The 27798-nt window shown below is 37.9% G+C and overlaps 1 protein-coding gene across 1 annotated transcript in view; it reads right to left on the bottom strand.

Moving 5' to 3' along the window:
- The window catches only part of LOC126284516 (Down syndrome cell adhesion molecule-like protein Dscam2), a 1260408-nt gene that overhangs the window by 102881 nt on the left and 1129729 nt on the right, over positions 1–27798 (bottom strand). Inside the window, exons 17-23 of the mRNA XM_049983498.1 lie at positions 27572–27713; positions 21384–21535; positions 10445–10648; positions 5077–5205; positions 4896–4966; positions 2132–2236; positions 1903–2041 (exon numbers count right to left, since the gene is read on the bottom strand). Coding sequence (XP_049839455.1) covers positions 1903–2041; positions 2132–2236; positions 4896–4966; positions 5077–5205; positions 10445–10648; positions 21384–21535; positions 27572–27713 — 942 coding nt within the window. The remainder of the gene's footprint in view (positions 1–1902; positions 2042–2131; positions 2237–4895; positions 4967–5076; positions 5206–10444; positions 10649–21383; positions 21536–27571; positions 27714–27798) is intronic.

Here is a 27798-nt window from a genome sequence, read left to right as displayed (position 1 = left end):
TGAATAGTGGGAGTGCCGAATCTTCAACAGGCACAAATAAAAGAATGAAACTTAACCTGCTTTTGGATGAATACATACACATGCAGGCACATGTGCACTTGCGAATGCTCGCTTCCCCCACACATGCACACACACACCTGCTGAACTACAGAGCACTGGCTAAATACACGATGTCGGGACTGCAGATCGACAGGTAAATGGGTTGATGGACTTGTGTCGGGTGGGGTGGTGTGAGGAGACAAATGGCTAAGAATGGCTGGGAGATTTGGGGAAAGCTGGCTGATGGCTCAGAAAGAGACACAAGTTGTGCAAAATAGGAATTCGATAGGTAGAGGAAGCAGGTGCATAGGACAGGGATGCAACACATGTGAACCAGAGCCAGTGTGTTCATGTGGCACATGGTCTGATGATGGGAAGTGGACTGGGAGGGGGTAACAGAACAAAGGCAGGGGAAAGTGTTCAGTAGAGGATGTGGGTGAAGCAGTTACCATAGATTGAGGTCAGGAGGATCGCAAGAACAAAGGACATGTTGAAAGGATAACACCCATCTACACAGTTCAGAATAGTTGGTGCTGGAGGTGAATGATCTAAATGGCACAGGTTGTGAAGTACCTATTGAAAATGTAGATGATGTTCTCAGCACTATGTTCTGAGAATGGATGGTCAACTCAGCTCTTCATTGCAATTTTCAGTGGCCATTGGCTGTGTTGAACAGTTGGCTGGAGGTCATGGCCACATAAAATACTCAGCAGAAATTACAGCAGAGGTGATATATGGCATGGCTACTTTCACTATTGACCCTGCCTCTGATGGGATAGGATAAGCCTGTGATGGGACTAGAGTAGTATGTGGTGGATAGCTGAATCAGGTAGGCCTTGCACCTGGGTCTACCATGGTGTTACAAGGATATGACATCTGAGTGAAGTGGTTGGGGTTGGGAGTGCCATAATTATGGACCAGGATGTGTTTTAGGACTGGTGGGTAACAGAATACAATTTTAGAAGGGGTGAGAAGAATTGTGGGTGGGGTGTCCTTCATTTCTGTGCACCAGGAAAGACAGTAGAAGCCCTGTCACAATACATGACATAGTTGATACAGACATCAACAGTGACAAGTAGGGGTCCAGACAGTAGCAGAGGACAGTTGAGAGTCTGTGAAGGAAGTGGTTCATATCTTTAATATGAGAGACTAGGCTAGAGGTAGGTGGTTAGAGTTATTGTTCAATAAGAGTGGAGATTCTTTCAGTGAGAGCAAAGTAACTGACTACAAGGGGCATCCAAAACTGTGGGGTCAATAAATGTTGGGAACCCTGTACAATATGAGTGTGCAGGGCATCTTTGGAGTGAGGAGTAACATGGCTCCAGGGGCAATATTCTGACATGAGCCTAAGGATATGAGAAGAATTGAAGATAATGTTGGACTTTGGGATGGGATCACTATGGAAGGGCTTGTAGGTCAAGGAGGCAGGCAGTCAGGAAGATGCCTTCTGTCAAGTAAATGGGAGTTATCCATGCAACACATCCTTCTCTTCCACAACCATTCAGCTCTCAGTCTCCACTAACCACTTGCACCAAAATCCTCTTCCCAACAGTATTCTCTTCCCCTTTTCTGTCACCATACCCAATCCGCTCCCCCATGTCATAGTCATTATGCATGTCAACACCCCAGCTCCAGTGCTCGCATGTCACAGCCCAGTACTATTCTGTATTTCTGTCTCACACACCTGCTGCACCCCGTGTGTACAAGCATTTGTGCTCTATCTCAAAACTGTACTCATCCTTAAGGCTGGCTAAGGTCCTTTCTTTTATGTGTGCCTGTTGATGACTCGATGGTTCCACTATTCAGTGAATTGTTTCCTCAGTTCTAAGTTAATTACATTCTTCCTGAACATTCTTTATTTACCTCCTTCTTGTGTTGTAACTGTAACAGCAGATGATTTTGGTCCAGACCCCATGCTATTGAAAGCCTGAATATATATATCATATGTTGTGAATCTTTTCAGCTCCTTCAGTCGCAGTTCTGTAGTTGTCAGCCCTCTTACCTACAAAACAGAGTCTGATGATAAAAAGAATGCTCTTCCTTCTGAGAATACATTTTAATTAATGCAATGACACTTTCAGTTGGTACTTACTGTAATAGAATTTGTGTTATTAGTATCCAAATGTGAAGCTCCATGAAGATTCCAGTGAATGGCATAACCCAGAATATCCCCATTCCAAGTATCAGAGAGGGGTGGCTGTGGAAGCAAAACTGCACATTAGTATGTGACTCAATGTCTAAGCACCCTCTTACCCCAGCTTTTATCATTTCATATTATAGGCACATATGGCACTGATTATTGGCATAGACAAATTTATGAATGGGAAACATGTAAACAAATCGACTAAAGGATGGTACGATGGAGGTTTCTGGAGTGGAGTGCACATATATGTGTAGGAGAAAGAAACAAAACTTCCTGGCAGATTTAAACTTTGTGCTGGATCAGATCTCAAACCTTAGTCCTACAAGGTAATGGTGGAAGTAAAGTTGTTAGATTGGGCTGAGAGTTGTGTCTGGCTAGCTCAGTTGGTAGAGCACTTTCCTGTGAAAGGTACAGGCTCCAGGTTCGAATCCCAGTAAGGACACATCTACAAGGATGTTTCAAATCAGTGCACACTCTGCTACAAACTGAAAATTCATTTTGGATAGAAAATGAAGATACACTACACATAAATGATTTTTTTGGGGGGGTGGGGAGGAAAGTGGTGGTGATTGGAGTTGAAAATGAGACTGTATAAGTACAAGACTGGGATGTTAAGGGTAATGTGCTAAAATGTTGACAAAGGTGGCTCAATTTGCTTTCTATAAATTACAATATGTGACTGACATGCCAGTTGTTTCATAATGTTCGTAACATTATCTTTCCCTTCCTTATCTAAATTGAGCCTTTGCATTGAAACTAATGACTTTAAATGAATGAGATTTCACTGCTTCGAATAAAAAACTCATATCTACAAGATCATCCTCCACAAGAAAACAGAAATCTCTATTAGATTTAACTATAGTCAATTACTAAAAAAATAAAGAAGTAATAAATTGTAGAGTCTCAGTACAGAATCAACACAGGTTACTAGACAAATGTAAACTTTAAATACATCAACAGGAGAATGGTAGCAGTGAAAAGAATAACAAAAATCCACAGAAACAATCAAGACATTATAAAGTTATTGGAGCAATTATCATTGTAACACAATCAAAAAGTAATTAAACAAACCAAGTTAAAATTTTACAGCACAACAAGTGATCAATAATGAGGTTGAAGATCCTCTATGTAACAGTTACACAGTATTTGAAGCATTCTTTGTTGCCCAAAATTTTTGAATAATTTCTCTGATAGCCTGTCTGCTTTTCTCTGTCCATCTGTTGTCCATTTTCTGTACTCCCTGAAAGCCCTTAAAGCTGCAAATCACTGAGCTATATTCTGTCCACTCTGAGATGTCTCCCAAATTTAATCTTGCTAACTCAAGATCTATTCCCATATCCCTGTATCACTGTCAAAAACTTAGGGTCTGGATTCAAGTGCCTTAAAAATCTGTTTTTCCAGCTTCTTTTCAACCATCCTAAATAGATGTCTGTAAAATTTTACATTTCTTTTTTTAATTGACGCACTTAAACTTTTGTTTTACTGACAGTTCTTTCCTCACTCATAATCTAGACTGTCCATTAAAAATCTTTGGACCCATTATTTGTAGAGGATCTTTTACAAATTTCTTGGCTTTGTTGGGAAGCATTCATTAGCATGTAGACAAACTGTTTTAATCACTGTCTTATAGTGTATGGTGTTTAGGGGCGTAATGCCTGGAGACTGGGGTGGCCAGGGTATTGGACCATTCCATCCAATCCACCAATCCGGACATTACTCCGCTCTCCAGACATTACGCCCCTTGTCATTTTTTTTTTTTTCTGGGGCTTTATCAAGGACAGAGTCTTCGTTACAAAACTAGTAACACTAACCTATGTAACGTTATCAAATGTAAATTATTACGTCAAATAGTTATTCTGTAATAAATTGTTATAATCAGGGCATGACTTTGTGCTCACCCTATATGACTCTACACTAACAGCACAGGAAAGTAAGCCTTAGCTTTCAATAGTTTAGGGCCAGTAACAATCAAAATTATAGCAATAAGTAATGGAAAGGTATAACGAAGACATTCATTTTTACAAAAATATGTTTTCTTCACTTGTGAATTAAGACAGTTGAGCCGTTGGACATAGCCTTTCTTCTACATGTACTTTCTTCCTCTCTCTTTCAAACAGAAGTAATGTATCACTTCGGCAAGTTATGCTCTTAGCTGGGTTGCCTAGGGAAATGGAAGAGGTGAGCAAGGGGAGAGGTAGAACTGCAAATGGGAAATGGGGGGGGGGGGGATATTACAGCTAAAGTGGACAAGGTTAGTATAGCAGGTTGTAAGTCAATATAGAGTAGTGAAAGAAAGTGTTCAAACCTAGCAAGTTTATTGAATTAAGGATAGCAGATAGTAAGATGGAATCTTAAGAAACCACTACCTGTGTGTTTAACATCAATGTTGTTGTTATTTTCACTACCATTTTCAGTCTGGAATTTCTCAACTGAGATTTTATAACAAACAGGGTTCGCCCTTTGGAAAAGGTCTAGTTACTTAATGACATATTCTATAACCTTGTTTCACTTATGTAGAAGTCTACTTAAACAAAAAATAGATTTAAAAAAATATATGCTGAAGACACATTAGCTACAGCTGACACCTAAACAAGATATTTTTCTTTGCATTTCAAACTTTGTTACTGTAACATAATTGTATAAATTACATGTAATAGTACTGGGTGCTTATGTTTTAAACAGTTTATGAGATTTAGAAGTTAATAAAACATACCTTCCATGTTATTAGCAATTCATCAGTCCCAACAGTTTCTGCATGCACATCCTGTGGAGGACCCAAAGGAGCTGAAGCCACAGAAAATGATATCTTATAGAGTACATTCAAGCTTTTTCTCAGGGCTAGTATATATTGTATATAATGACTGCTGAAAAAATTACAGAATTTTTGACAGTACCTTCTTCCTGAGTTTTTACTGTAAGAGGATCTGTGAAGGCACTAGCCTGAATAGCATTCATGGCAAGCATTCTTATATGGTAGGTGGTCGCTGGATGTAAGTCACTTATCACCGCAGTTCTCAAAGGATCTGTACTGAAACATTGGTATTAATTTTACTTGGGGAGAGGAAAAAAGTATTTCAGATATAAATAAGTATTCAGTATAAATCTATTACATTCTTTAAAGTCAAAATGGTGTTGGTGGAAGAGACATTTCAAATGTAGAAAAGACTCTTTGCCAGTGGATTGAAAATAAAAGTAACGAAATATCTAGTGAAATGCTTGATATGGAGCATGTCCTTGTATGGAATGGAAACATAGATATTGAGAAATCAGGATGAGAGAAGATCTGAAGCCAAATCTAATTAAGACAAAACTGGTTTAATAACTTGTACAGTACATTATGTTCTGTCGTTCCCACAATAAAGTGGAACTGTGAAGGATGTATAACATGTCTAGGAACAAATTTGTTGATGGAAACAACTATTAAAAATTACTTTTGTATACTGTAATAAATGCTGCTTATGATTAGTGATAATTACAACATTAATCAGCTTTAAACTGTTTACACTAAAAATAGCTGTTAATTTGCATGCATTCAGTACACACAAAATCTGCTACTTTAAGAAAAATCTACTGCTTTTCCTGTTATAGTATTCAGATGCCATTTACTCATTAGTAAAAAAATTTTCATCCACAAAAAATATATGGAAATTCACCCAAAGAAAGCAATTATTCATTTGAAACTCCCTGTCAAATTAAAACTGTGTGCCCAATTGACCCTCAAACTCAGGACCTTTGCCTTTCATGAGCAAATGTTCCACCAAGTGAGCTACACTAGTAGCAAAACTTACAACCTGATCTCACAGCTTTATTTCCACCAGTACCAAACCTTCTACCTTCCGGGCTTCACAGATGTTCTCTTGCAAAACTTGTAAGACTAGCATTTCCAGAAGAAAGGTTAGATTATTCATATACTTCTACATGGAAACTTGCACTACTATGAAATATATTTCCTAAAGCACACAAATATTTGTAGTCATAGGATCTACATGTGTAAAATTGTTCTACAGAGAATAATTAATAAGGTACACTTTTAATTTATTCTGAAATTTTGGAGGTTCGTTTGTAAGAATCACAATTGCTGTATAACAATTTCTGGACTTTTCTTGCACTTTCCATTTGATATTATATTTTCAGATGGAGCAGAGGTCTGTAATGTATCTAAACATAACCAAAGAAGAAAGAGTCATATTTTTTCCCTTTGCTTGATGATAAACTATATTATCTAATAACAGCTTATAGTAAATTGTTCCGAGTAATGATAACCAAGAAACATAATAAATGTAACGTAGCTAATGAAACTTGAAGGTTGAACTACATTCAGTTTTTTAAAATTAGCGTCTTCTGTCGGTTGTCAGATATTGAGACTGATGGTTATACTGAAAATACGTAACAGTGCTCTGTAATAAAAATGCTTTTGTAGAAAATATAACAGCCAAAGTTGTGAAAAGAAAACTTTTTACCTTATTTCTCTGTGAAAATGTGAAGAAACAATTATTCATGTACAAAATTCGCAGCACACTGAAATGCAAGGCTACATACAAACAGTACAAGATGTGTTGGGTGGATCAAAATTAACTACAAGAAAATGAAATGCTATGAAATGCAGGCTTAAAAGCCGATCTTTATTATTTTGAAACCCATTGGCACCAACATTTATTCAGAAAGGACAACATACTTAAAAATTAACATTGTCTGTACAAAAGGTCATTGTAAAATTTTTTATCTGATTTTTTTAGCTCTGTGAGGGACATCTTTAAACAATATAATCACATCATATTTTTTTATTGATTAGGTGGGTTATGTGAACATTTGGTTAATTGTGGTCTGTAACATTGATGACATGATAACAGAGCTAGGGCAGGATTTTTTTTGAAGTCCTAGTGGCATAAAGAACAAGCGTTTATTCATATACCTGTTTTAACCATTGAGGACACATTGGAAATAACTACTGTGACCACTATGATATTAGCATTTTACTCTGACCACAATCTATTGGTTATGAATTGTAGATTAAAACTGAAGAAACTACAAAAAGGTGCTAATTTAAGAAGATGGGACCTGGATAAACTGAAAGAACCAGATGTTGTAGATAGTTTCAGGGAGAGCATAAGGGAACAATTGACAGGAATGGAGGAAAGAAATACAGTAGGAGAAGAATGGGTAGCTCTGAGGGATGACGTAGTGAAGGCAGCAGAAGATAAAATAGGTAAAAAGACGAGGGCTAATAGAAATCCGTGGGTAACAGAAGAAATATTAAATTTAATTGATGAAAGGAGAAAATATAAAAATGCAGTAAATGAAGCAGGCAAAAAGGAATACAAACGTCTCAAAAATGAGATCGACAGGAAGTGCAAAATGGCTAAGGAGAGATGGCTAGAGGACAAATGTAAGGATGTAGAGGCTTATCTCACTAGGGGTAAGATAGATACTGCCTACAGGAAAATTAAAGAGACCTTTGGAGAAAAGAGAGCCACTTGTATGAATATCAAGAGCTCAGATGGAAACCCAGTTCTGAGCAAAGAAGGGAAGGCGGAAAAGTGGAAGGAGTATATAGAAGGTTTATACAAGGGCGATGCACTGGAAATGGAAGAGGATGCAGATGAAGATGAAATGGGAGATACGATACTGCGGGAAGAGTTTGACAGAGCACTGAAGGACCTGAGTCGAAACAAGGCCCCCGGAGTAGATAACATTCCATTGGAACTACTAACGGCCTCGGGAGAGCCAGTCCTTACAAAAATCTACCATCTGGTCAGCAAGATGTATGAGACAGGCAAAATACACACAGATTTCAAGAAGAATATAATAATTCCAATCCCAAAGAAAACAGGTGTTGAGAGATGTGAAAATTACCAAACTATCAGTTTAATAAGTCACAGCTGCAAAATACTAATGCGAATTCTTTACAGACGAATGGAAAAACTGGTAGAAGCAGACCTTGGGGATGATCAGTTTGGATTCCGCAGAAATGTTGGAACATGTGAGGCAATACTAACCTTACAACTTATATTAGAAGAAAGATTAAGAAAAGGCAAACCTACATTTCTAGCATTTGTAGACTTAGAGAAAGCTTTTGACAATGTTGACTGGAATACTCTCTTTCGAATTCTGAAGGTGGCAGGGGTAAAATACAGAGAGCGTAAAGCTATTTACAATTTGTACAGAAACCAGATGGCACTTATAAGAGTAGAGGGACATGAAAGGGAAGCAGTGGTTGGGAAGGGAGTGAGACAGGGTTGTAGCCTCTCCCCGATGTTATTCAATCTGTGTATTGAGCAGGCAGTAAAGGAAACAAAAGAAAAATTTGGAGTAGGTATTAAAATTCATGGAGAAGAAATAAAAACTTTGAGGATGACATTGTAATTCTGTCAGAGACAGCAAAGGACTTGGAAGAGCAGTTGAACGAAATGGACAGTGTCTTGAAAGGAGGATATAAGATGAACATCAACAAAAGCAAAACGAGGATAATGGAATGTAGTCAAATTAAATCGGGTGATGCTGAGGGAATTAGATTAGGAAATGAGACACATAAAGTAGTAAAGGAGTTTTGCTATTTGGGGAGCAAAGTAACTGATGATGGTCGAAGTAGAGAGGATATAAAATGTAGACTGGCAATGGCAAGGAAAGCGTTTCTGAAGAAGGGAAATTTGTTAACATCGAGTATAGATTTAAATGTCAGGAAGTCATTTCTGAAAGTATTTGTATGGAGTGTAGCCATGTATGGAAGTGAAACATGGACGATAACTAGTTTGGACAAGAAGAGAATAGAAGCTTTCGAAATGTGGTGCTACAGAAGAATGTTGAAGATTAGATGGGTAGATCACATAACTAATGCGGAGGTATTGAATAGAATTGGGGAGAAGAGGAGTTTGTGGCACAACTTGACAAAAAGAAGGGACCGGTTGGTATAACATGTTTTGAGGCATCAAGGGATCACAAATTTAGCATTGGAGGGCAGTGTGGAAGGTAAAAATTGTAGAGGGAGACCAAGAGATGAATACACTAAGCAAATTCAGAAGGATGTAGGTTGCAGTAAGTACTGGGAGATGAAGAAGCTTGCACAGGATAGAGTAGCATGGAGAGCTGCATCAAACCAGTCTGAGGACTGAAAACCACAACAACAACAACATTTATAATTAACACTGTTTCTTACAGTGTTCGAGTTGCTCTATAAGATAAGCTTTTTAATTTATGTTTGAATATTAGAGATTTCCAGTATTTAGTTATTAGCAACACACAATATTCTTATTGCTCATGTATAGATGAAAAATACTTAACTGGGTCCAGATGTCTTTTCCTAGACTATCCCATAAGATAGCAAGATGTGACAGTACACGAAGCAGGCTACACTAGCATTTTTGTCTAGAGACCAAGATAATGAGAGATATTTCTAACTCTAAAGTTGACTGAGCTACGTTTTCTGACCAACTCATCAACATGATTGTATTTTTACTTACAGTCTATCAGGACACTAAGCTATTTTACAGATGCAGTTTGATGTAGCAAGTAATTTAACAATATTTATGGTTCCTTGTGTTTCTTTTCTTCCTCTCACTTAATAAATGGTGACTGTGTAAAATTACAAACAAAACTGCTCAGCCTCCAAGCCTACAGAGCTTGCAGTCCTGCCCCATCTGTACGAATGACATAGCAGTGGTAGTTACTGACTTACACTTGCTGTGTTTAACATACCAAACTACATAAAAATTTAAATTCTTAAGGAAGTGCTGAGACCCTTGTCTTCTTTGCCCCAGCTTATTATTATCTTCTCCCTATGTACTGTGGAGTAGCAAATACAGTGACCACGGTAATAAAATTAAAGAGATTAAGACTGACAAAGAGTCACTCCAGAAATCGTATACTGTCACAAATCAAACAATACAGATACACTCTGTCCACCATTTGTCATACACTATACCACTAAAGAGAGGCTTGCCAAGTATACATGTAGATTTAGGTGTAAAACCTGAAATTTTCAGTCTTTTCAGTAAGTACAATTGGTTAACATAATTGTGGAAATCATGACTGTATTTTCATAGCAATTATTTTTTTGGGGAAAAAATCCTAATCATATATGCTGTCACTGTCACAATTACAGGGCCAACAGGAAGACAACATACACAATCCATTAAATTCTCTCATTTGTTCAGTAATAATTATTAGGCAGCTAAGAAGTGTACGTGTCAGTTTGACATACCAGGTCACTTTAAGTCTTTTTCCTGGGACGTCAATGTTCTTATGCTACATGTACTCACTTCTTACTTGTAAAATCAGTTCCCATGGTTGGCACAGATATGTTCACAGTCCCAGTGTGCTGCCAATCACTGATGAGACTTGTCCCTCGTTTGTATTGTATTAAATAACCTGTTAAAGGACTGTTCCCATCAAATGGTGGATGCCACGACAAACGAACTGATCTGCTGTTGATCTCAGTCACCTCAACATCAAATGGAGGATCCGGTGGTTCTGAAATAAAGAATATTACTGTATATGAAGAGAGACTCATATAAAATTGCATGAAGTGCCTATGCCTTAGACAACCTCCTAAAATCAATTAAATGACACATTCATATGAACTAGTCTGCCTATATGGATTGATTCAGTAAAAGGACACACAAATCAAAAGGTGTGTAGGCGATGCCCTGCTAAACATTTTTAAATGGGGTACTTGGGCTCTGGAAAGGAAAATTACAAATGCAAGTACTTAAACATGTTAAGAGGATTAATGTTGGGTGATATGACAGAGTGCAGTGTCTCCTATCCCAATCCAGTACTGATGAAATGGTATGTCTTCCAACAATTCAGGTAAAACCTTGTGCATAAACTGATAGTGCTGATGGCTGTTTGAGTGGTGAGATAGGAGAACTGGCCCAATTAGATGGTCATTTACATTTCCAACCCAGACATTTACAGCAAAATGTATTTGGTGAAACAGCATAACATTATTCTCTTGATCTCACACATGGCTATTTTGCTGCTCATAATACCAAGTGATTGAGACCCTATCCATAAGCAGCATGAAGTGGAGAAAATTTGGTTAAGCAACAACTTGCATCCATAATCAGCTGCAGCATTGGACTTGTATAATGAAGTCTGTCTGTCTGAAATTATGGGCCCATTGTGGACAACATGGCTTAAAAAGTTGCTCAAAGAGTAACAGCTACACACTTCTACGTGAAACAGCAAAGATTGTGTTAGAGGGATCCTATGCAAAAACACCAGCATCTTATTATTGAAATTGGATGTACCTGTGGACTTCATGTTTCCAGGTTACACTTCTTGGCTGCAACAAATCAGTCTCTCATGTTCAATGACACAGAAATGTAAATATGAGCTTTGATGGGTGATATATGTTGGCAAATCATTCCCTGTAATATTTTTTGGCAGTGAGGCTACTGCCTTGAACTTCTCTGCAAACAAGATGAATGTCTGCAACCTTTGGAAAACTGTTCTGATGCTGCGCCATTTTGACACATCATACCTGAGTAACGTTCCAACTGTTAGGAAAGTTCTGTATGTGGCCAATGGAAAGACAAAATATCTTGTGGAAAACATGCCAAAATGAGTCAATGCTGGAAGGTCTGCCAACTGCCATCATATCAACAACAAAGATATTTAAATAGTCAATGGTGAAGGATCCTAAAACATAAAGGCCTCAGCTGAAGCAACATTTTGAACATTGTCATGACAGCAATGTCAAAAGTCATATTAAAGCTCATGTCTTATCAATTTGGCTTTCTTGATCTCCAAGCTCCTTATCTCAAAATGTTTAGTGGAATGTCCTCTATATCCGTTCGATCGTCGCACACTTTCTCTTAAACATATAATGTACAAATGAGATTTGAATGAGAGTACATGTAACTCAGGATTGTATGTCCTCCAATTTTTATCTTCAAAGAATCATAGACAAACATGTAGAGATAAAGGATGTTCTGCTTTCTTCTGTTAAATAATTAAAATATAGTGAGTTCGCAATGGTTAATGGTTTGAAAACATATAGTAGATACTAAATACCACCAAAATTATTTCAGATGTAGTGTGGGATAGCAAAAAATAAAATAATAGATTGAACGAGGTGAATTTCAGCACAAAGCTAATATATAATTACAATTTTTTTTCTGATTACATGAATATAGAAAGTAATTCAGAACAAACAGAAAAGGTATAATGAAATTCACATGTAGCAAGAGTATGAGCAACATTGTAACATAATGAGTCTAATTAAAGCTGAAGTTCCATCAACATCTAGAATTATTTTCGAAATTTACATTCTGCCTCTAAAAGTTATAATTACTAACGAGATGATTGATGATGAAAGTACAACACCAACTGGAAAGTGGTAAGTTATATCACAACCTATTTTGCATGTAACCAGGATTTTTATTTTCCATTTATTTACATGATTTTTCCATTAGGGCTACTTTAAATACAATTCCCATACCACTTTAATATATAAGTTCTTAGTACAAATAACACTCCATGCAGTTCATCTCCTGTTTTTTGAAGCAGTTTCTAACTCAGTTTCTCTGAAACTTTTAACCATTGCACATTTACCCTGTGAGTGACTTCCAGAATGATTCTTGAGTTTCTCCCGGCGTATTTGATAATCAAAATATCCACGGGTGTACTGCCGGTCTATAGTGTCCAACGGGCACAATATTTCGGCGATCAAACATGTCGTCATCATCAGGTGAACTGACGGACTGAGCTCCTGTGAACGCGCCGGCACGGAGCAGCCATAGTGTACGGATCTCCATGCCGGCGCGTTCACAGGAGCTCAGTCCGTCAGTTCACCTGATGATGGCGACATGTTTGATCGCCGAAATATTGTGCCCGTTGGACACTATAGACCGGCAGTACACCCATGGATATTTTGATTGACTTCCAGAATGATTTATATGTATAGTGGTGCATGTAGAAAGTAAAAACTATTTATGTTGCTTATATTTGAGAAGATTAGTTTATGTATTTTATGAGTGTGTTTCTTTGGCTGACGTGGGGCTTTTATAGTACCATTTAACTGCCTGTTGTTCTAGTGCATTTAACTTAATTTAGAAATTGACACTAAAATTGCCTAGGAGTTTAAATGTCACTAAAAAGTAATGTGTCTACATTTATTGTTCAGTGAAAATTAATTTAAGTAATAGCTGTGACTGATTACTGAAGAAATATTTTTAAAAAGGTAAAAATTTCTTTGTATTAATGAGATTATAGCATTTTGTAATAAGTAAATTCACACAGTAAAACATACACAGAGTTAATAATATCTTATAATTTCCCTCTAACTTTGAATATCACTGTGGAAAACAAGATGGACAGGGAGTTTAAAAATGCATGACTGTCTGGTGCTGCATGTGTAATACCAGAAAATGGATCCACATTAGCATATTACAAATTAAAATGGCTATGTTGAGTGAAGGTACATTCCACAGTGTCAGGTGTCGAAATGAACAGGATAATTCTCTTACAAAATGCATTTCCATTGAGTATTGGACTGGGAGCTGCACTCATAGGCTGGATTAGTCATCTCAAGATTTATCAGAAAACTATATAAAGTTAACTGCATGGTGGAAGGGTAAATATTGAAACAGAAATTTGTGTTACAGTGAAACCTTATTAAATAAAGGAGGGGCGGGGGGGGGGGGGGGGGGGATCAAAAATAGGCCAGGTGATGAATGCATTTAGCTACTATAGAACATTAACGGAAAAAATATCAACAAAGTAACTAACATGCTAATGTTGGCAATTGTTCTTATTCTTCATATTGATTTCATGAACTGAGGAACTTGTACTAAAGAGAGATATGTTATTTATGACAAATTTCATTAAAGAATAAATATACTGAAAAGCAGTAGCCAGTATTCTCAGTTATATGAACAGGATTCTGCAGAAAAAATGGTTTTGTGAGTTACTGCAAATATAAAAAATTATTTAATTGGATAGATAAAAAACCTAAAACCTATTCACCAGAACACACACATAAAAGACTGTTGTGACTGGCAAGCTTTTGGAGCCAGTGGCTCCTTCTTCAGGCAGAAGGGTTGAAGGGGAAGGAAGAAGGGTGAAGGAAAAGGACTGGAGAGGTCTAAGAAAAGGGGCAGATTTTGGGAAAGTCCAACAGAACTGTGGGTCAGGAGAGATTTACCATACAGGATGAGAAGGAAAGACTCAAGACGTAAATATACTATTTGTTATTTCTGCATTACACTTGCCTGACAACATTTGCATCAAAAAGAAAGATTTGTTTCGATGTGTCTGTAGTCCTCCAAATTGATTTTTCACCACAAGCCACACTAGAAGCCAGGTACACCCACTCTCCCCCAATAGACCATGGGTGTATTCCAGTTTCCTTACTGTTAGTATTCAATGAAACATGGGTATGGGTTTGATGAGCTCACTGACATGATTACGTATTATGGTGAGGCAAGAGGAAGTGGAAGAGCAGTTCTTCATATCTGTAAAAATTGGTTCCCTAACAGAAGAAACCCACACAACAGTACCTTTTCTGCAATTCAAGGACACGTACGAGAGCATGTTGGTGGTGGTAAGTGTGACCTGAGAACATCAAATTTTGATGGTGAAATGATCTATAGATTTAACAATGAAATTTACAGATGAGGCTTTCTGTATACATTATGTGTATTTTAACAGCAGGAATAGCCACGTCTGCGACTATGAGAACACTCATGCAGTTTCTGTTAGGTCGCACCAATGAAGGTTCCCTGTAAATGTTTGGGTGGACATTTTGGATAGGACCTGTAATATTGCCACCTAGATTCACTGGAACAGTTTACTTACAGTTCCTGCAGACCACACATAAGGAACTGCTGGACAATCTACTGCTTGTTGTGTACAGTGGCCTCTAGTTACAGCACAATGGAGCCCAAGCATACTGTTGTGTTGATGTGTAAGCATAGATAGTTGTTAATTTTGGAGAACATGGGATAGGACGAAGAGGACCTGTCACAAGGCCAGCGCATTCACCTGACTTGACACACCTTGGTTACTTTATTCTGGGACGTGATACAAGTACAGTTTACGTTACTCCAATGCCACTAGAGCTGAGCTGATAGCCCAAATCACTGATGCTTTCCACTAAATCCAACAGAATCCTGATGTACTGTCCAGATTTTGACGGACACTGATACATAGGTGTGCAGCATGTATTGAGATACAAGGTGGATTGTTTGATCCATTCGTGTACATTATTTTCAGAACTTTCCTGACAGTAATAAATGGTAACTTCTGTGCATTTACAAGTATATGTTCCTTAGTAAAAAATGATCCTCTTTTGTGGGACATATTAACCTTCAAAGCTTGCTGAAATCCTGAAACAATCTGTATAAAGTGCTTCACCTTGGGAACACCAGACAATAACTGTTACCTAAGTATCATTAACTCTTGAAGCAATCTGCTCCTCTTCATCTCTAGATCTACCAGTAATTTCCTTCATTATATTCCATATTGCCTTTTGTTTTGTTGTCTGGTATGGCTATCCTCTTTTCTTGGTGCATTTACATTGTAATACTTTCTTCAATATCCTGCAGCATTTCTTGTAATGTGCTGCATCAATCATTCCAGACTGACAGACATACTTCCCTTTTCTGTTTTACCAGATACCTTTATTCTGGACAAATCTATGTGTTTTCTTTCCTAACCTGAGTTACTTTTAGGGAAACAGTTAAGAAATAAATATTTAGTAGATTTTTTATCAATATTAATACTCAGCATAAGAAGCTGCATGTCATGACATGAAAGGTCGTTGGTTATTGGCTTTGTAACATGATTTTTTTCATTAGACTTGCTAAAAATATATTTTCAGTGACTTTTTGTAATGAATGAATGAGCATGTGGCTATTCCGGTTGGAAAGTTAACAGGACTTTTGCAATATTTTTTGGTATGTGTAATTTCTGGTATGGTGTAAGAGAGTGCCTGAAGTCCCTAACCTAGCCAGGCAAAATAAAACAATAAACAAATAAATAAATGCAGTAGGAATTAAATTGAATAATGATATTAGTGATTGGAATAAATTATTCTGGAAGATATTTTACAACAATAATAGTCCCTTAATCAGAAAAGTTCAAGGACAGTTTAAAAAAAAATAGAAAATTGCACTTACCAAATGACAATCCTAGCTCCTATCGGAGTAGTCTCCGTGGCTGTCTACACACAGCCTCTAATATTTCTGGAGGTCTTTGAAGCAACCAGCTTGTAAGCTCATTTGTCAAAACCCTCTGGATGTCTACGAGATATTGATGAAACTATCCTTTCGGTCGCCTTTTCACTCATGGAAATGCAAAAAACTCGAAAGGTGAGACTTTGGGTGAATATGGCAGATGTGGGATGGTAATAACAGAATAACTGGTGAGATACTCAGAAACAGATGAAGCAGTGTAGGATCTTGCATTCTCATGCAGAAAAGAACTAGTCCTGAGAATCAGGGTGGTGATGTCAAATTGCTTGTTGCAAACCTTTCAAGACTTCAACGTAAGGAGTTTGGTTCACTGTTTGACCTTGAGGAACATAGGTTCACTGTTTGACCTGGAGGAACATACTCATGGTGAACTAATCCTTTACTATCAAAGAATGCAGTCAACATTGTGTTTGTTCTCGAAGGTTGACATTTCACTTTTTTTGGGGCTGTATTTTGACACTTTGTTTAAGGATCTTACTGGTAGCAGCAACTTTCATCCCCAGCAACAATCTTTGACAGACATGCAGGATCACATCTGGCCCCATCCAGTAGTTTAGCAGCAGTTCTTCATCCTCCTCTTTCTGTTAGTGTGTGAGGGATGAGTCTTCCATTAAGTTCCCCTCTTTCTGTTAGTGTGTGAGGGATGAGTCTTCCATTAAGTTCCCATTTCCATAAATTTCTGTGTAAAATCTTATGACACACGTCACAATTCAAATCAAGTTGTTCAGATATCATATGCACTGTTATATGACATTGTTCTTGCAATAAAGGCCTTACACACACTACGTTTACATCAGTATGTGCTACAGCCAGGCAACCAGCAATGGGATTGTCTTGCTCTGAATCCTTGCCGTCACAAAACCTTTTGTGCCACTCAAAAACGTGACTTTTTGGAAGTGCTTCACCTGCATATGCTTGCTTAATCACTGTCCAAGTTTGATTAGGGGTTTTCCTGAGCTTAATTCAGAACTTAATGTTCACTCTTTGCTCACAATCAGCATCCATTGTGTCACCTTGACTAATGCACCAAGAACCCAGAGTGTTGGTAACCACAGCTCTGCCACCTAGTGAGTTTGTGCAGAAACATTGCCAAGATCATTTCAAGGCTGCACGCATACCAGGTAACATAAAAACATTTTTAATACTGTTAACTCTGAAATATAAAAGCCTGTCCCAGAACTTTTCTGACAAAGGGAGTATAAAACTCATTAGAAACTATTAATTATTTGTTTTTTAGTGTTCACTTAGTCAGTAGTGCTTAAAGGTGATTTATGAACAAATTAACACATTTGCCATGTGGTTAAGTTAGCAGCACTGTTCTAGAGGATTGTGCTGATGCTCACAAGCATCAACCACAGCAAATTTTTTAAAGTTTCCTGCTAGTGGTTAGTATAAAGTTACTATTATAGTGATTTTTTGTGAAAGGGGTCTGATTTCAGGTGTTGTTCTCTCTACAGCATTCAATTAGGTATGTGTCATGATGGACGCAGTACCATTTTAATGGTGTTGGGTTGACATCTGGCTTTCACGGTATGTGTTAATGACACAGCTGGGCTATATGGAGGGTGTAGTTGTCACTGTATAGCCCAAGGCAGAAGAAGGATATGTGCTCCCATTGTAGAGTGTTGAGCCCAAGTAAGATGTGACCTTCATTGCAACTGGGTGAAGGGCACTGGTTTTACCTGTTGGCAAACTTGGAAATGTTGGAAAATGTGGAGGGACTTCACCATGACAGTTAGTTAGTTAGTTAGTTAGTTATATTACTTGTTCCATGGATCATGAACACGATTCTTTCGTAATGATGTGGAACGTGTCAAAGTACATAAGATTCATTTATCCCAAATAATCATTGTTAGTCTTATATACGGTACAATTGTTAATGCTTACTGTATTTCTTTGGGCTATGGCTAAAAATTCATCTATGGAGTAGAAGGAGTTGTCATTCAGGAATTCCCTTAACTTACTTTTGAATGCCGATTGGTTGTCTGCCAGACTTTTGATATTGTTTGGCAATTGACCAAAAATCTTTGTAGCAGTATAATTCACCCCCTTTTGTGCCAATGTCAAATTCAGTGAACGGTAGTGAAGGTCACCCTGTCTCCTAGTATTGTAGCTGTGTACTGTGCTATTAACTCTGAAGTGATCTGGGTTACTCACAACAAATTTCATTAGGCTGTATATATATTGTGAAGCTACCGGCAATATCCCTAATTCTTTAAATAATTGTCTACAAGATGATCTTGGATGAGCCCCAGACATTATTCTGATAACACGTTTTTGTGCAATAAATACCTTCTTTCTTAGTGATCAATTGCCCCAAAAGATGATTCCGTAAGAAAGCAACGAATGAAAATCTGCATGGTAAGCTAACTTACTGATGTGCTTGTCTCCAAAATTTGCAATGACACTCATAGTTCTGCACATCCTGTGCCACATTTTGTCACCTGTTAAAAGTTTAGCTACTAGCAACAATCCTTTTGAAAAAAAAATTGTGGCATTTTTGTTATAACGACAATTATTGCAAGGTGTAAGTTTGTTACCAACACTCTCACAGTTATTTTGAATAACTATTTTAATTGTCTATGACACCTGATATTCATGGTGCATTCAGCAAACGTGAAATGCATATATTCAGCTTGGTCCTACCATTTCTCATTGCTTTGTAAGATAATGGGAGCATAGCATGGTAGCAGAGTTGGTAGAGTACATTGCATGCACTATATTTTGCAATAAACGTATAGAATCTGTATTTTCAGCAATTATGATTTGTGGCAGGCATAGCATCTGAAGTGTTCTGTTAAGCATGTCTGGATGGGAGATGCCAGGTTTGAGTTTGCTGAGGAAACTAGTACTGAAATTTGAATTAAATATAAAGGATGCAAACCCTGTGGGATTGTTACTGATTATACTAGGACTTTAAGGGAAGTATTGGACTGGCTGGTTGTGCTGCCAATGATGCAAGTGGAAGAGGTGAGTGTGCCCATCTCTGCAACTGAGAAGGCATTTGCAGCAATACCTGCAGTAGTTTCTTTCTTTGAAGTAGGTGAGTTGTACAGCCTGTACCTTAAATGTATGAGGACTTAGGTTGTTCACTATAATAACCATCATGGAGAGCACAGCTGCAGTTAGTCAACTGTTACAGTTCAAATAGCAGATGTTTACCCTCAGTGGGTGAACTGAGGATATGTTAAAAAGAACCATGGTCAGAAAATTGCAAGAACCTGGTTCAGAAACCAAACCAGGCATGAGCAAATGTAATGCAAAAGATGCAATACAGGAAAATGGCCAGCTCACTCAAACCATGTGACTGTGATTTTATCCATAATTTAAAAGTGACCAGCAAGTTATTGGATAAGGTAATGGGGAAATGGCGCCCAGGTTTAGTGGTCCTATTGAAATCCTCAGGTTTATCACTCCTATCACTGTTCTTGTTAAGAATTTCAATCACAAAGAACCCTTAGGGGCCATCTCACAGAGTACAGTAGTTTTGGAAAACCCTCATCGAAGATTTTTTCTTATTTTTTGAAGAGGGTGGTTGAATTAGATTGTAGTGAGACATTTTTATCAATGAAGAGTCAATGGCTGGAGGTTGCCTTACTATAAGAATAGATGATGTCTTCAGATTAGTATAAGTATTTTTTGTCACTGTTTGGTATCCCAAGTTTATTTGTTGATCTATTGGCCTTTTATTTCATGTGAAGCTCCTAAGGAAATGAAATGTGTGTGCTCTGTTAAATTATGACATTACTGGAATTATTAACTTGAGAGTGTTGGTTTTAAATATTAATTTCAACTCTGTAAGCTAATTATCTGATGACAAACCTAAAATTCGTTTTGAGTCCCAAAAGGAAAGTCTCATGCACTGAGAAGTTTAAAAGGGGAGAGGATGTGCTATGATGGACATGGCACCACCAGTATTGTTGAGCAAGACCATCTGGGAACATAGAGGGCGTGGTTACCCATGCACAGTCCAAGGCAGAAGGGCATGCACCATGTGATGCCCACAAACCTTGGGCCTAAGGAGCACAGAACAACAGCTGCCAGACCAGTGTGTCTGTGACTGATTCAGGACAAGGGGCATTGGTTTTATAAGGTGGTCAGGTCGGAAGAGCTGGTGAATGTGGTGGGACTCCAACATCACATATTTATGAACAACTATCGCAGGTGTTGTCACCTGTTAGAATGTAGCAACTAACAATGCTCCTTTCTAAGAATTTTTGCGGAAGTTCTGTTTTTAGAATAATTGTTGCTGAGTGTAAAGTGTAAGTTTGTTACAACCATCCTCAAGGTCATATGTTGATATATTGTAATTTGAACAAATATTTTAACTGTCTACAACAACTGATATTTATGGTGTGTTTATGAAATATTATGTTTAATCAATATTTTCTTAACATAGTAAATGTAATCAACCCAGCACTAATACTCTCCCACTGCTTTGTAACAAGGTAAGATGCAGCTGAAAATATTGGAAACAATGGAAAAAAATCACAGAAACATCTGAAGATCAATTACATTATAAGAACAGTTCCATCACTTTTTACTATTTATTTGCTAATTTTTCTGCACACCAAGTTAACATTTAAGGACTGGAATTACAAATACAACAATTCATAATCTTTTAGAAAGGGAAGAATAATAAAAACTTCATTCAGTTAAATAACCAGAAAACCATTTACATGTTAATCTCTTTCAACAGCTTTTAAAATTTTATCTAAAGAACCTTTCAAGATTCATCAGATCTAATACATAAGGGCTATCCACATCACATGAAACAATTCAGTAATCACATGTGCATAACTACATTCAATGGAATGTGTAATTGCACTTCCTGATGAAATAATTCAGTAATAATATGCACATAATTGAATTCAATGGAATGTATAACTGTACTTGCTGATGTTCATAAATCATCACCTTTTTTTTTTAATGAAGTACTACCATAATACAAAGCCATAACTGAGACAGATATCATTGATAAGGAATAAGAACTAAAATATTCTCACCCTGTACAGCAAGATGGACAAGTAGTGCACTGTGCCCAAACACATTCCCTGCTTGGCAGATGTACAGACCAGAGTCCTGACGGTCAGTTTCACTGATGACCAACTGGGACAGCAGGCCTTTGTCAGTCTTTATTTCTGACACACTTGTCCTGCTGAAAAAGGCATAAACACATTTTTCAGAAGTCACTAAACTTTCAATATTTCAATCCAAAAATATAATAATGAAACATGTTGTAATGGCATAACTGTAACCTATCTAAATGTAACTTGAATAGGATCTCAAAATCTGACCCACAAAATTAAAAAATTTCAGTTGAAATATGTTGATTAAATTTAATTTGAACAGGATCTCAGAATCTGACCCACAAAATTGAAAAAAAAAAGTCATTTGAAATATGTTGTTAGTTTATATACTGTCATCTCTATTTCAGTTAACTTCCACTTTCCTTGCTAAAAACTCATATAAAACAGGTCTGCAAAAAATATTTTTTGGAAGTTGTTTGAAATTTGATAACTGACTTATGTACTTTTCAGCGCTGATTTAAAAAATCCAATCCATATTTGTTTCTATCGCATCTGGTTTTCTCACAAAATAGAGCGTATTTTTGGGTATAATAACAAAATTTAAGCAATTTTACACATTTTATCCAACGTTATAAAATTTTATTTTATTCATAAATCATGTTCTAAACTACATTTCCAGTGCACTTCATTTTCTCTTTAAGCTCATAAGTGCTTTCACTTTCTCTCACAGCTTCCTTTATCGCTTTTCTGGCTGTTGACTCGTTGAGGATCATCTCTTTTTATCATCCAGCAGTAGTCCACTGTCACGTTCCATCTTCCTTGATATCTTCTTTCCATTTCTTTGATGTCTTGGTGGAATCTTTCGCCCTGCTCTTCACTTACATCATCATGGTTTGCAGGGAAGTAGTCAAGATGTGAGTGGAGAAAATGAACTTTAATGCTCATGTTACAGCTCAGCTTCTTAAAGTTGTTGAGCATGTCTGCGATGATTGTCTTACAGCTTGGATCTATTTTGTTTCCTAGGAAACTTGTAACAACTAATATAAAATATGTCCATGCTCCCTTTACTTTTGTTTCCAAATTTGTCCACAAAGTTGGGATCTGTCATTAGTTTTCTAATGTCTGGTCCAACAAAGATTCCTTCCTTTAGCTTTGCCTCACATAAAGCAGGAAACTATCCACAAATATGTACATCTGAAACACTCCCCTTCTTCTGGCAATGCCTTAACATGTTGTTTCATCAGCCCCAACTTAATGTGAAGTGGTGGAAGTAACACCTATTTGGGATTCACAAGGCTTTTCCTCTGAACATTTTTAACCCCTACCTATAAGGTTTTTCTCAAGGGCCAAGCATTTTTTATGTAGTGTTGCTTTCTGTCTTTACTGTCCCATTCACAGAGAAAGAAAGGGAACTTTGTATAGCCACTTTGTTGACCAAGCAGCATTGAAATCTCTTTTAAATCATAACATTTGTGATCTGAATAGCAGAATTTGCTTAAAACCAGTTCAAGGTTTTCGTAACATTCTTTTAAGTGAACTGAGTGTACAACTGGTATAGAAGCTTAGTTATTGCCATTGTGTAGAAGTATTCCTTTAAGGCTTCTTTTTGAAGAATCAATAAAAAGTCTTCACTCATCAGGAGCACATTCTGTTTTGAAATGTGCCATAAGTCCATTAACATCACTGCAAAACACCAGCTCACCTTCTTGAGAGAAGAAAGATACAAACTCCTTTTCCCTCGATCGATACCAAGAAAAGGATGTACCTGGAGCCAACATATGTTTATCTTTCAATCTAGATCCTAAAACCTCTGCTTATTCTTTAGAAACGCCTAGGTCTCTAACTAAATCATTCAGTTCACATTGTGAGAATGGCATGGGATCAGTTGTGCCAGGATTGTAGCACTCTATGTCTTCTTCACTATTACCTTGCTGAGCCAATGGCTCATGATCATTTATATTATCCAAAGAATCTGGAGGAGAGGGCATTGGTACTTCAGGCCCATGAAAAACCGGGTGAATGGCTGATTGAATGTTAAGGTAAGAAATATCCTTTTTGTTTTTCAAACTGAAACCTCGTACATTGCGAGAACAAAAGCAGCAGTCATCACTATGATTTTTGGGCTCCCTCCGAACCATTGGTATTCCAAAACCTACTGACTGCTTATTACATTGAAACCATTGTCTTAGTTCTCCAACACACACTGAACAAACTTTGTGTGGGGCCCAAGGCTTATTGTGATCACCTAAGTTTATACCAAAATAGGCAAAATATACTTTTTCAACAAAATTGGAAATGTTTCATTGTTGCTTTTTAAATAGTTACCATAAATATAGCAGAGGCATCCTCTGGTAGCCACTGTCCATTGTCCATAAAACAACTTCACAACACAAGAAAACAGTCACTACTTTAAAGCACTAGTAACAACATGTGACCAGCACAGAGTGAAGAAGTACTGTGACATGAAGGATAATAGCAAAAGCTCACTGCTTGGTGGTTGCGGGGGAAGGGGCAGCATGACAGACAGGCACTGACATGAAAATACTGCTGGTTGCTCCTAATTACTCTTTATTTTATATATATCTAGTAAAAAAAGGCTAAATAATGCTTTGTGGAGATCCTAAAAACAAAAATTCAAACTCATTAGAGTGCTGAAACATCGAAAAATGCTAAATCTAGACAAGCAGTTTGTGAAACAACTGTACACGATGGATGTTTTTCACTATTTTTCCCGAAATCAGCATTGAAAACACTATAAAAATCACTTAATAAATTTGAAACCATTTTTATGTTGCAGACCTTTGTAATTATTCACACTTTTATCCCTGGTTCATGACATCCCTTCTCATTTAGGCACATCTATGACATATTACAATTCCATCCAATTTTTGAAGGTGAGGGTAATCTTTTTCAAAAATCAAACTCTGTTTTCTTAATAAAAACCAGCAATTACAAGCTCAGTTACGGCCAATCTCCATGTTACTAGAAGATAGTCCATCAGATATAAATTAACTGACATGGGACAAAGGCTGATTTCCTGTAGCTGGATACAGGTTGTGAGACAATACGACACAATGAAAGAAGTTAATGTTCATTTAATTCTGTAACCATTCTGGCAACATTACAATTTATAGTTTAAGGTGGAGGAGTAAAGCAATTGGAGGTAAACATTTTAGAAACTCAAGTTAAGTAATATATTTTTCACTTTTATGTAGTATTGAACTTTCTGTCAAAAATTACAACAAATCTGAATAATTTAGGAGTAAAGAAAAGAACTCATTGAATCGTGGAAATGCTGACTTGTCAACAGGCACACAAGAAAAGAAAGAAAGCTTTGGTAGACTTCAGATGAATCCTTTAATGAGCTAGAATATATCTAAAAACGAAGATGATGTGACTTACCAAATGAAAGTGCTGGCAGGTTGATAGACACACAAACATACACACAAAATTCAAGCTTTCGCAACCAATGGTTGCTTCATCAGGAAAGAGGGAAGAAGAGGGAAAGACAAAAGGATGTGGGTTTCAAGGGAGAGGGTAAGGAGTCAATCCAATCCCGGGAGCGGAAAGACTTACCTTAGGGGGAAAAAAAGGACAGGTATACACTCGCACACACACACATATCCATCTGCACATACACAGACACAAGCAGACATTTGTAAAGGCAAAGTGTTTAGGCAGAGATGTCAGTCGAGGCGGAAGTACAGAGGCAAAGATGTTGTTGAAAGACAGGTGAGGTATGAGCGGCGGCAACTTGAAATTAGCAGAGGTTGAGGCGTGGCAGATAATGAGAAGAGAGGATATACTGAAGGGCAAGTTCCCATCTCCAGAGTTCTGACAGGTTGGTGTTAGTGGGAAGTATCCAGATAACCCAGACGGTGTTAACACTGTGTCAAGATGTGCTGGCCGTGCACCAAGGCATGTTTAGCCACAGGGTGTTCCTCATTACCAACAAACACTGTCTGCCTGTGTCCATTCATGCGAATGGACAGTTTGTTGCTGGTCATTCCCACATACTTCACAGTGTAGGCAGCTCAGTTGGTAAATAACCCCAAAAGTGCCCCACCTGTGACAGGATACTTTCCGGGACTGGATCAGGAGGGAGAGGCAGTAGGTGCATGGAATAGGAATGTGACACATGGGCACCACTGAGTGCCTGCGACACATGATGATGATGACATTGAGGAATGGATTGACAGTGGGATGGGATAGAGGAAGGGGGACTCTTAGGTATATGGTTTATGTACAAAGGCTAGTGGAGACTGAGTATGGGAGGATTATGGGAGTACAGGATGTGTTCAAGGATGTAATTAGCTCCTGTGGGTGGAGGGAGGGTTTGGGGGGGGGGGGGGGGGGTGATGAGTATATGGCAAGTTGCAAGACCTGCAACATAATGGGAAAGGGAATTTTGTGACTGCAGATACGTGGTTTGTGGGCGGTATGCTAAATGGGACCAATTTTTTGGTCTTTAAGGAGTGACAGGTGTCAAGATGCAAGTCCTGGTGGTGTCAATGGGCTTGATATGGAGAAAGGTACAGATGGAGTCATCAGAGAGGTGGAGCTCAATGTCCACGAAGGTGGCTTGCTGGGATGAGGAGGAGCAGGTGAAGCAGGTAGGACAGAAGATACTGAGGCAGTGGAATAATGAGGATAGGGTGTCTTGGCCCTGGGTCCAGGTCATGAAGATATCATCAATGAACTTAAATCAGATAGGCGGTTTGGGGTTTTGGGAGGATAGCAAGGTTTCCTTTGCATGGCTCATATACAGGCTGGCCTATGAGTGTGCCATGCAGGTGCCATCGCATTGCTACAATATGTCTATATATGCCTTCTCCTCAAAGTCAGAAGTAGTTGTGTGACACGATGAAATTGATTAGATGTATTATAAATAAGGAATCGGATTTGGAGTCAGAAGGATGGTGGGAGGAGTATTGTTCAGTAGTTGTAAGGCCATGGACATGAGGGATGTTGATGTATAGATAGATCACATCCACTAGGGATCAACCTGGTAAAGGACAGGGGAATGGTAGAGAGTCACTTAAGGACATGGTTTGTATCTTTTGCATAAGAGCTAGGCTATACATGTTACTTTCAGAGGGAGCACAGTAACCAGTTACAAAGGGATGTCCAGGACTGTTGTGTATAAGGTTTTGGGAAGCTTGTAGGAAGTAGGTGTGCAGGGTCATCATCAGTGTGAGGAGGGAGATGGACTCAGGAAAAAGAATATGGGATGGGTCATACGACAGGTGCACATAATTATAGGCCTGTATCATTTAAATTAAACTGTTGTAGAATTATAGACCATGTTTTATAATATTTTTGGGGACCAAATATCTCCTCTGTAAAAATCAATATTTGAATCTTCCTCTTTTACTCCACAAGATCCACCGCATTGTAGACAATGGTGCTCAGGCTGATGCCGTGTTCCTTGGCGTCAGGAAGGCAAGTACATCTGCAGTTCCCTTCATTACACTTCGCTGTTCCAAATTGACATTACACTATGACACATACACAAATTTCAATACAGTGAACAGACGCATCAATGACTGGATGAGGCGGTGGCGGGAGTGGAGGGGTGGGGAGGGGGGGGGGCTGTGATTTGAACCATGAACACACAACCACAACATGATGATGGTCAACATTTCTTGATATTGCACATATTAAGTTTGAACTGATCACTATTTCTATTTTTCTTCTTTTTTCCACAGTTGAGTACACACCCTTCCTGTTTTCATGCTTGATCTGTGTTCAGTTTTTGATGGAATTTCCAATGGGCTAACTAACCATTAAATGTGAGGAGGGTGTGATGGGGAGTCTCTCTTATTAGAAACACTGCCAGCTTTAGAAAAGACACAGATCAAACCATAAATCTGGTACATTTGTTTGTCCAGCATCTCTGTCAATTGACATAGTTTGACATCTATATGTGATACATCATAGTGCATTCACTATGTCGTAACAACAGCCTGCACAGATGCAGACAAGTTATCACTCTTATCATGATCCACTCATGAACAGAATGACAAGAAACAAGAATATATGGTACAATACAAAATTACCATCTGACATGCACTTAATAGTGGATCACATAGTATGGATGTAGATGAGATGTGAGTGTGGTGTTAAATATTGGCAGTATACATGTGATGCCATGTCACACTGACCTGTAGCTGTGGTGCAAGCGTTGCCCATTGAACAGCCAGTCAACCTGGATGGGATGGTCTCCTGTCACATCACATTTTAGGGTAACCAGCTCTCCTCGACTGACTGTCACATTTTTTTCCATAACTTCAAATCTCACTGGTTCTGTAACATATCAGAATTTTAAGTTCAGTGACATTTGTAAAATTGCAGAAGAAAACTGAGTATCCACTTTGTATGCAAGTTACTG

This window comes from Schistocerca gregaria, chromosome 1 (genome assembly GCF_023897955.1).
Source record: "Schistocerca gregaria isolate iqSchGreg1 chromosome 1, iqSchGreg1.2, whole genome shotgun sequence".
Lineage (NCBI taxonomy): Eukaryota > Metazoa > Arthropoda > Insecta > Orthoptera > Acrididae > Schistocerca > Schistocerca gregaria.
The sequence above is the reverse complement of the archived record's forward strand: the minus strand, read 5'-3'. Positions and strand labels throughout refer to the sequence as shown.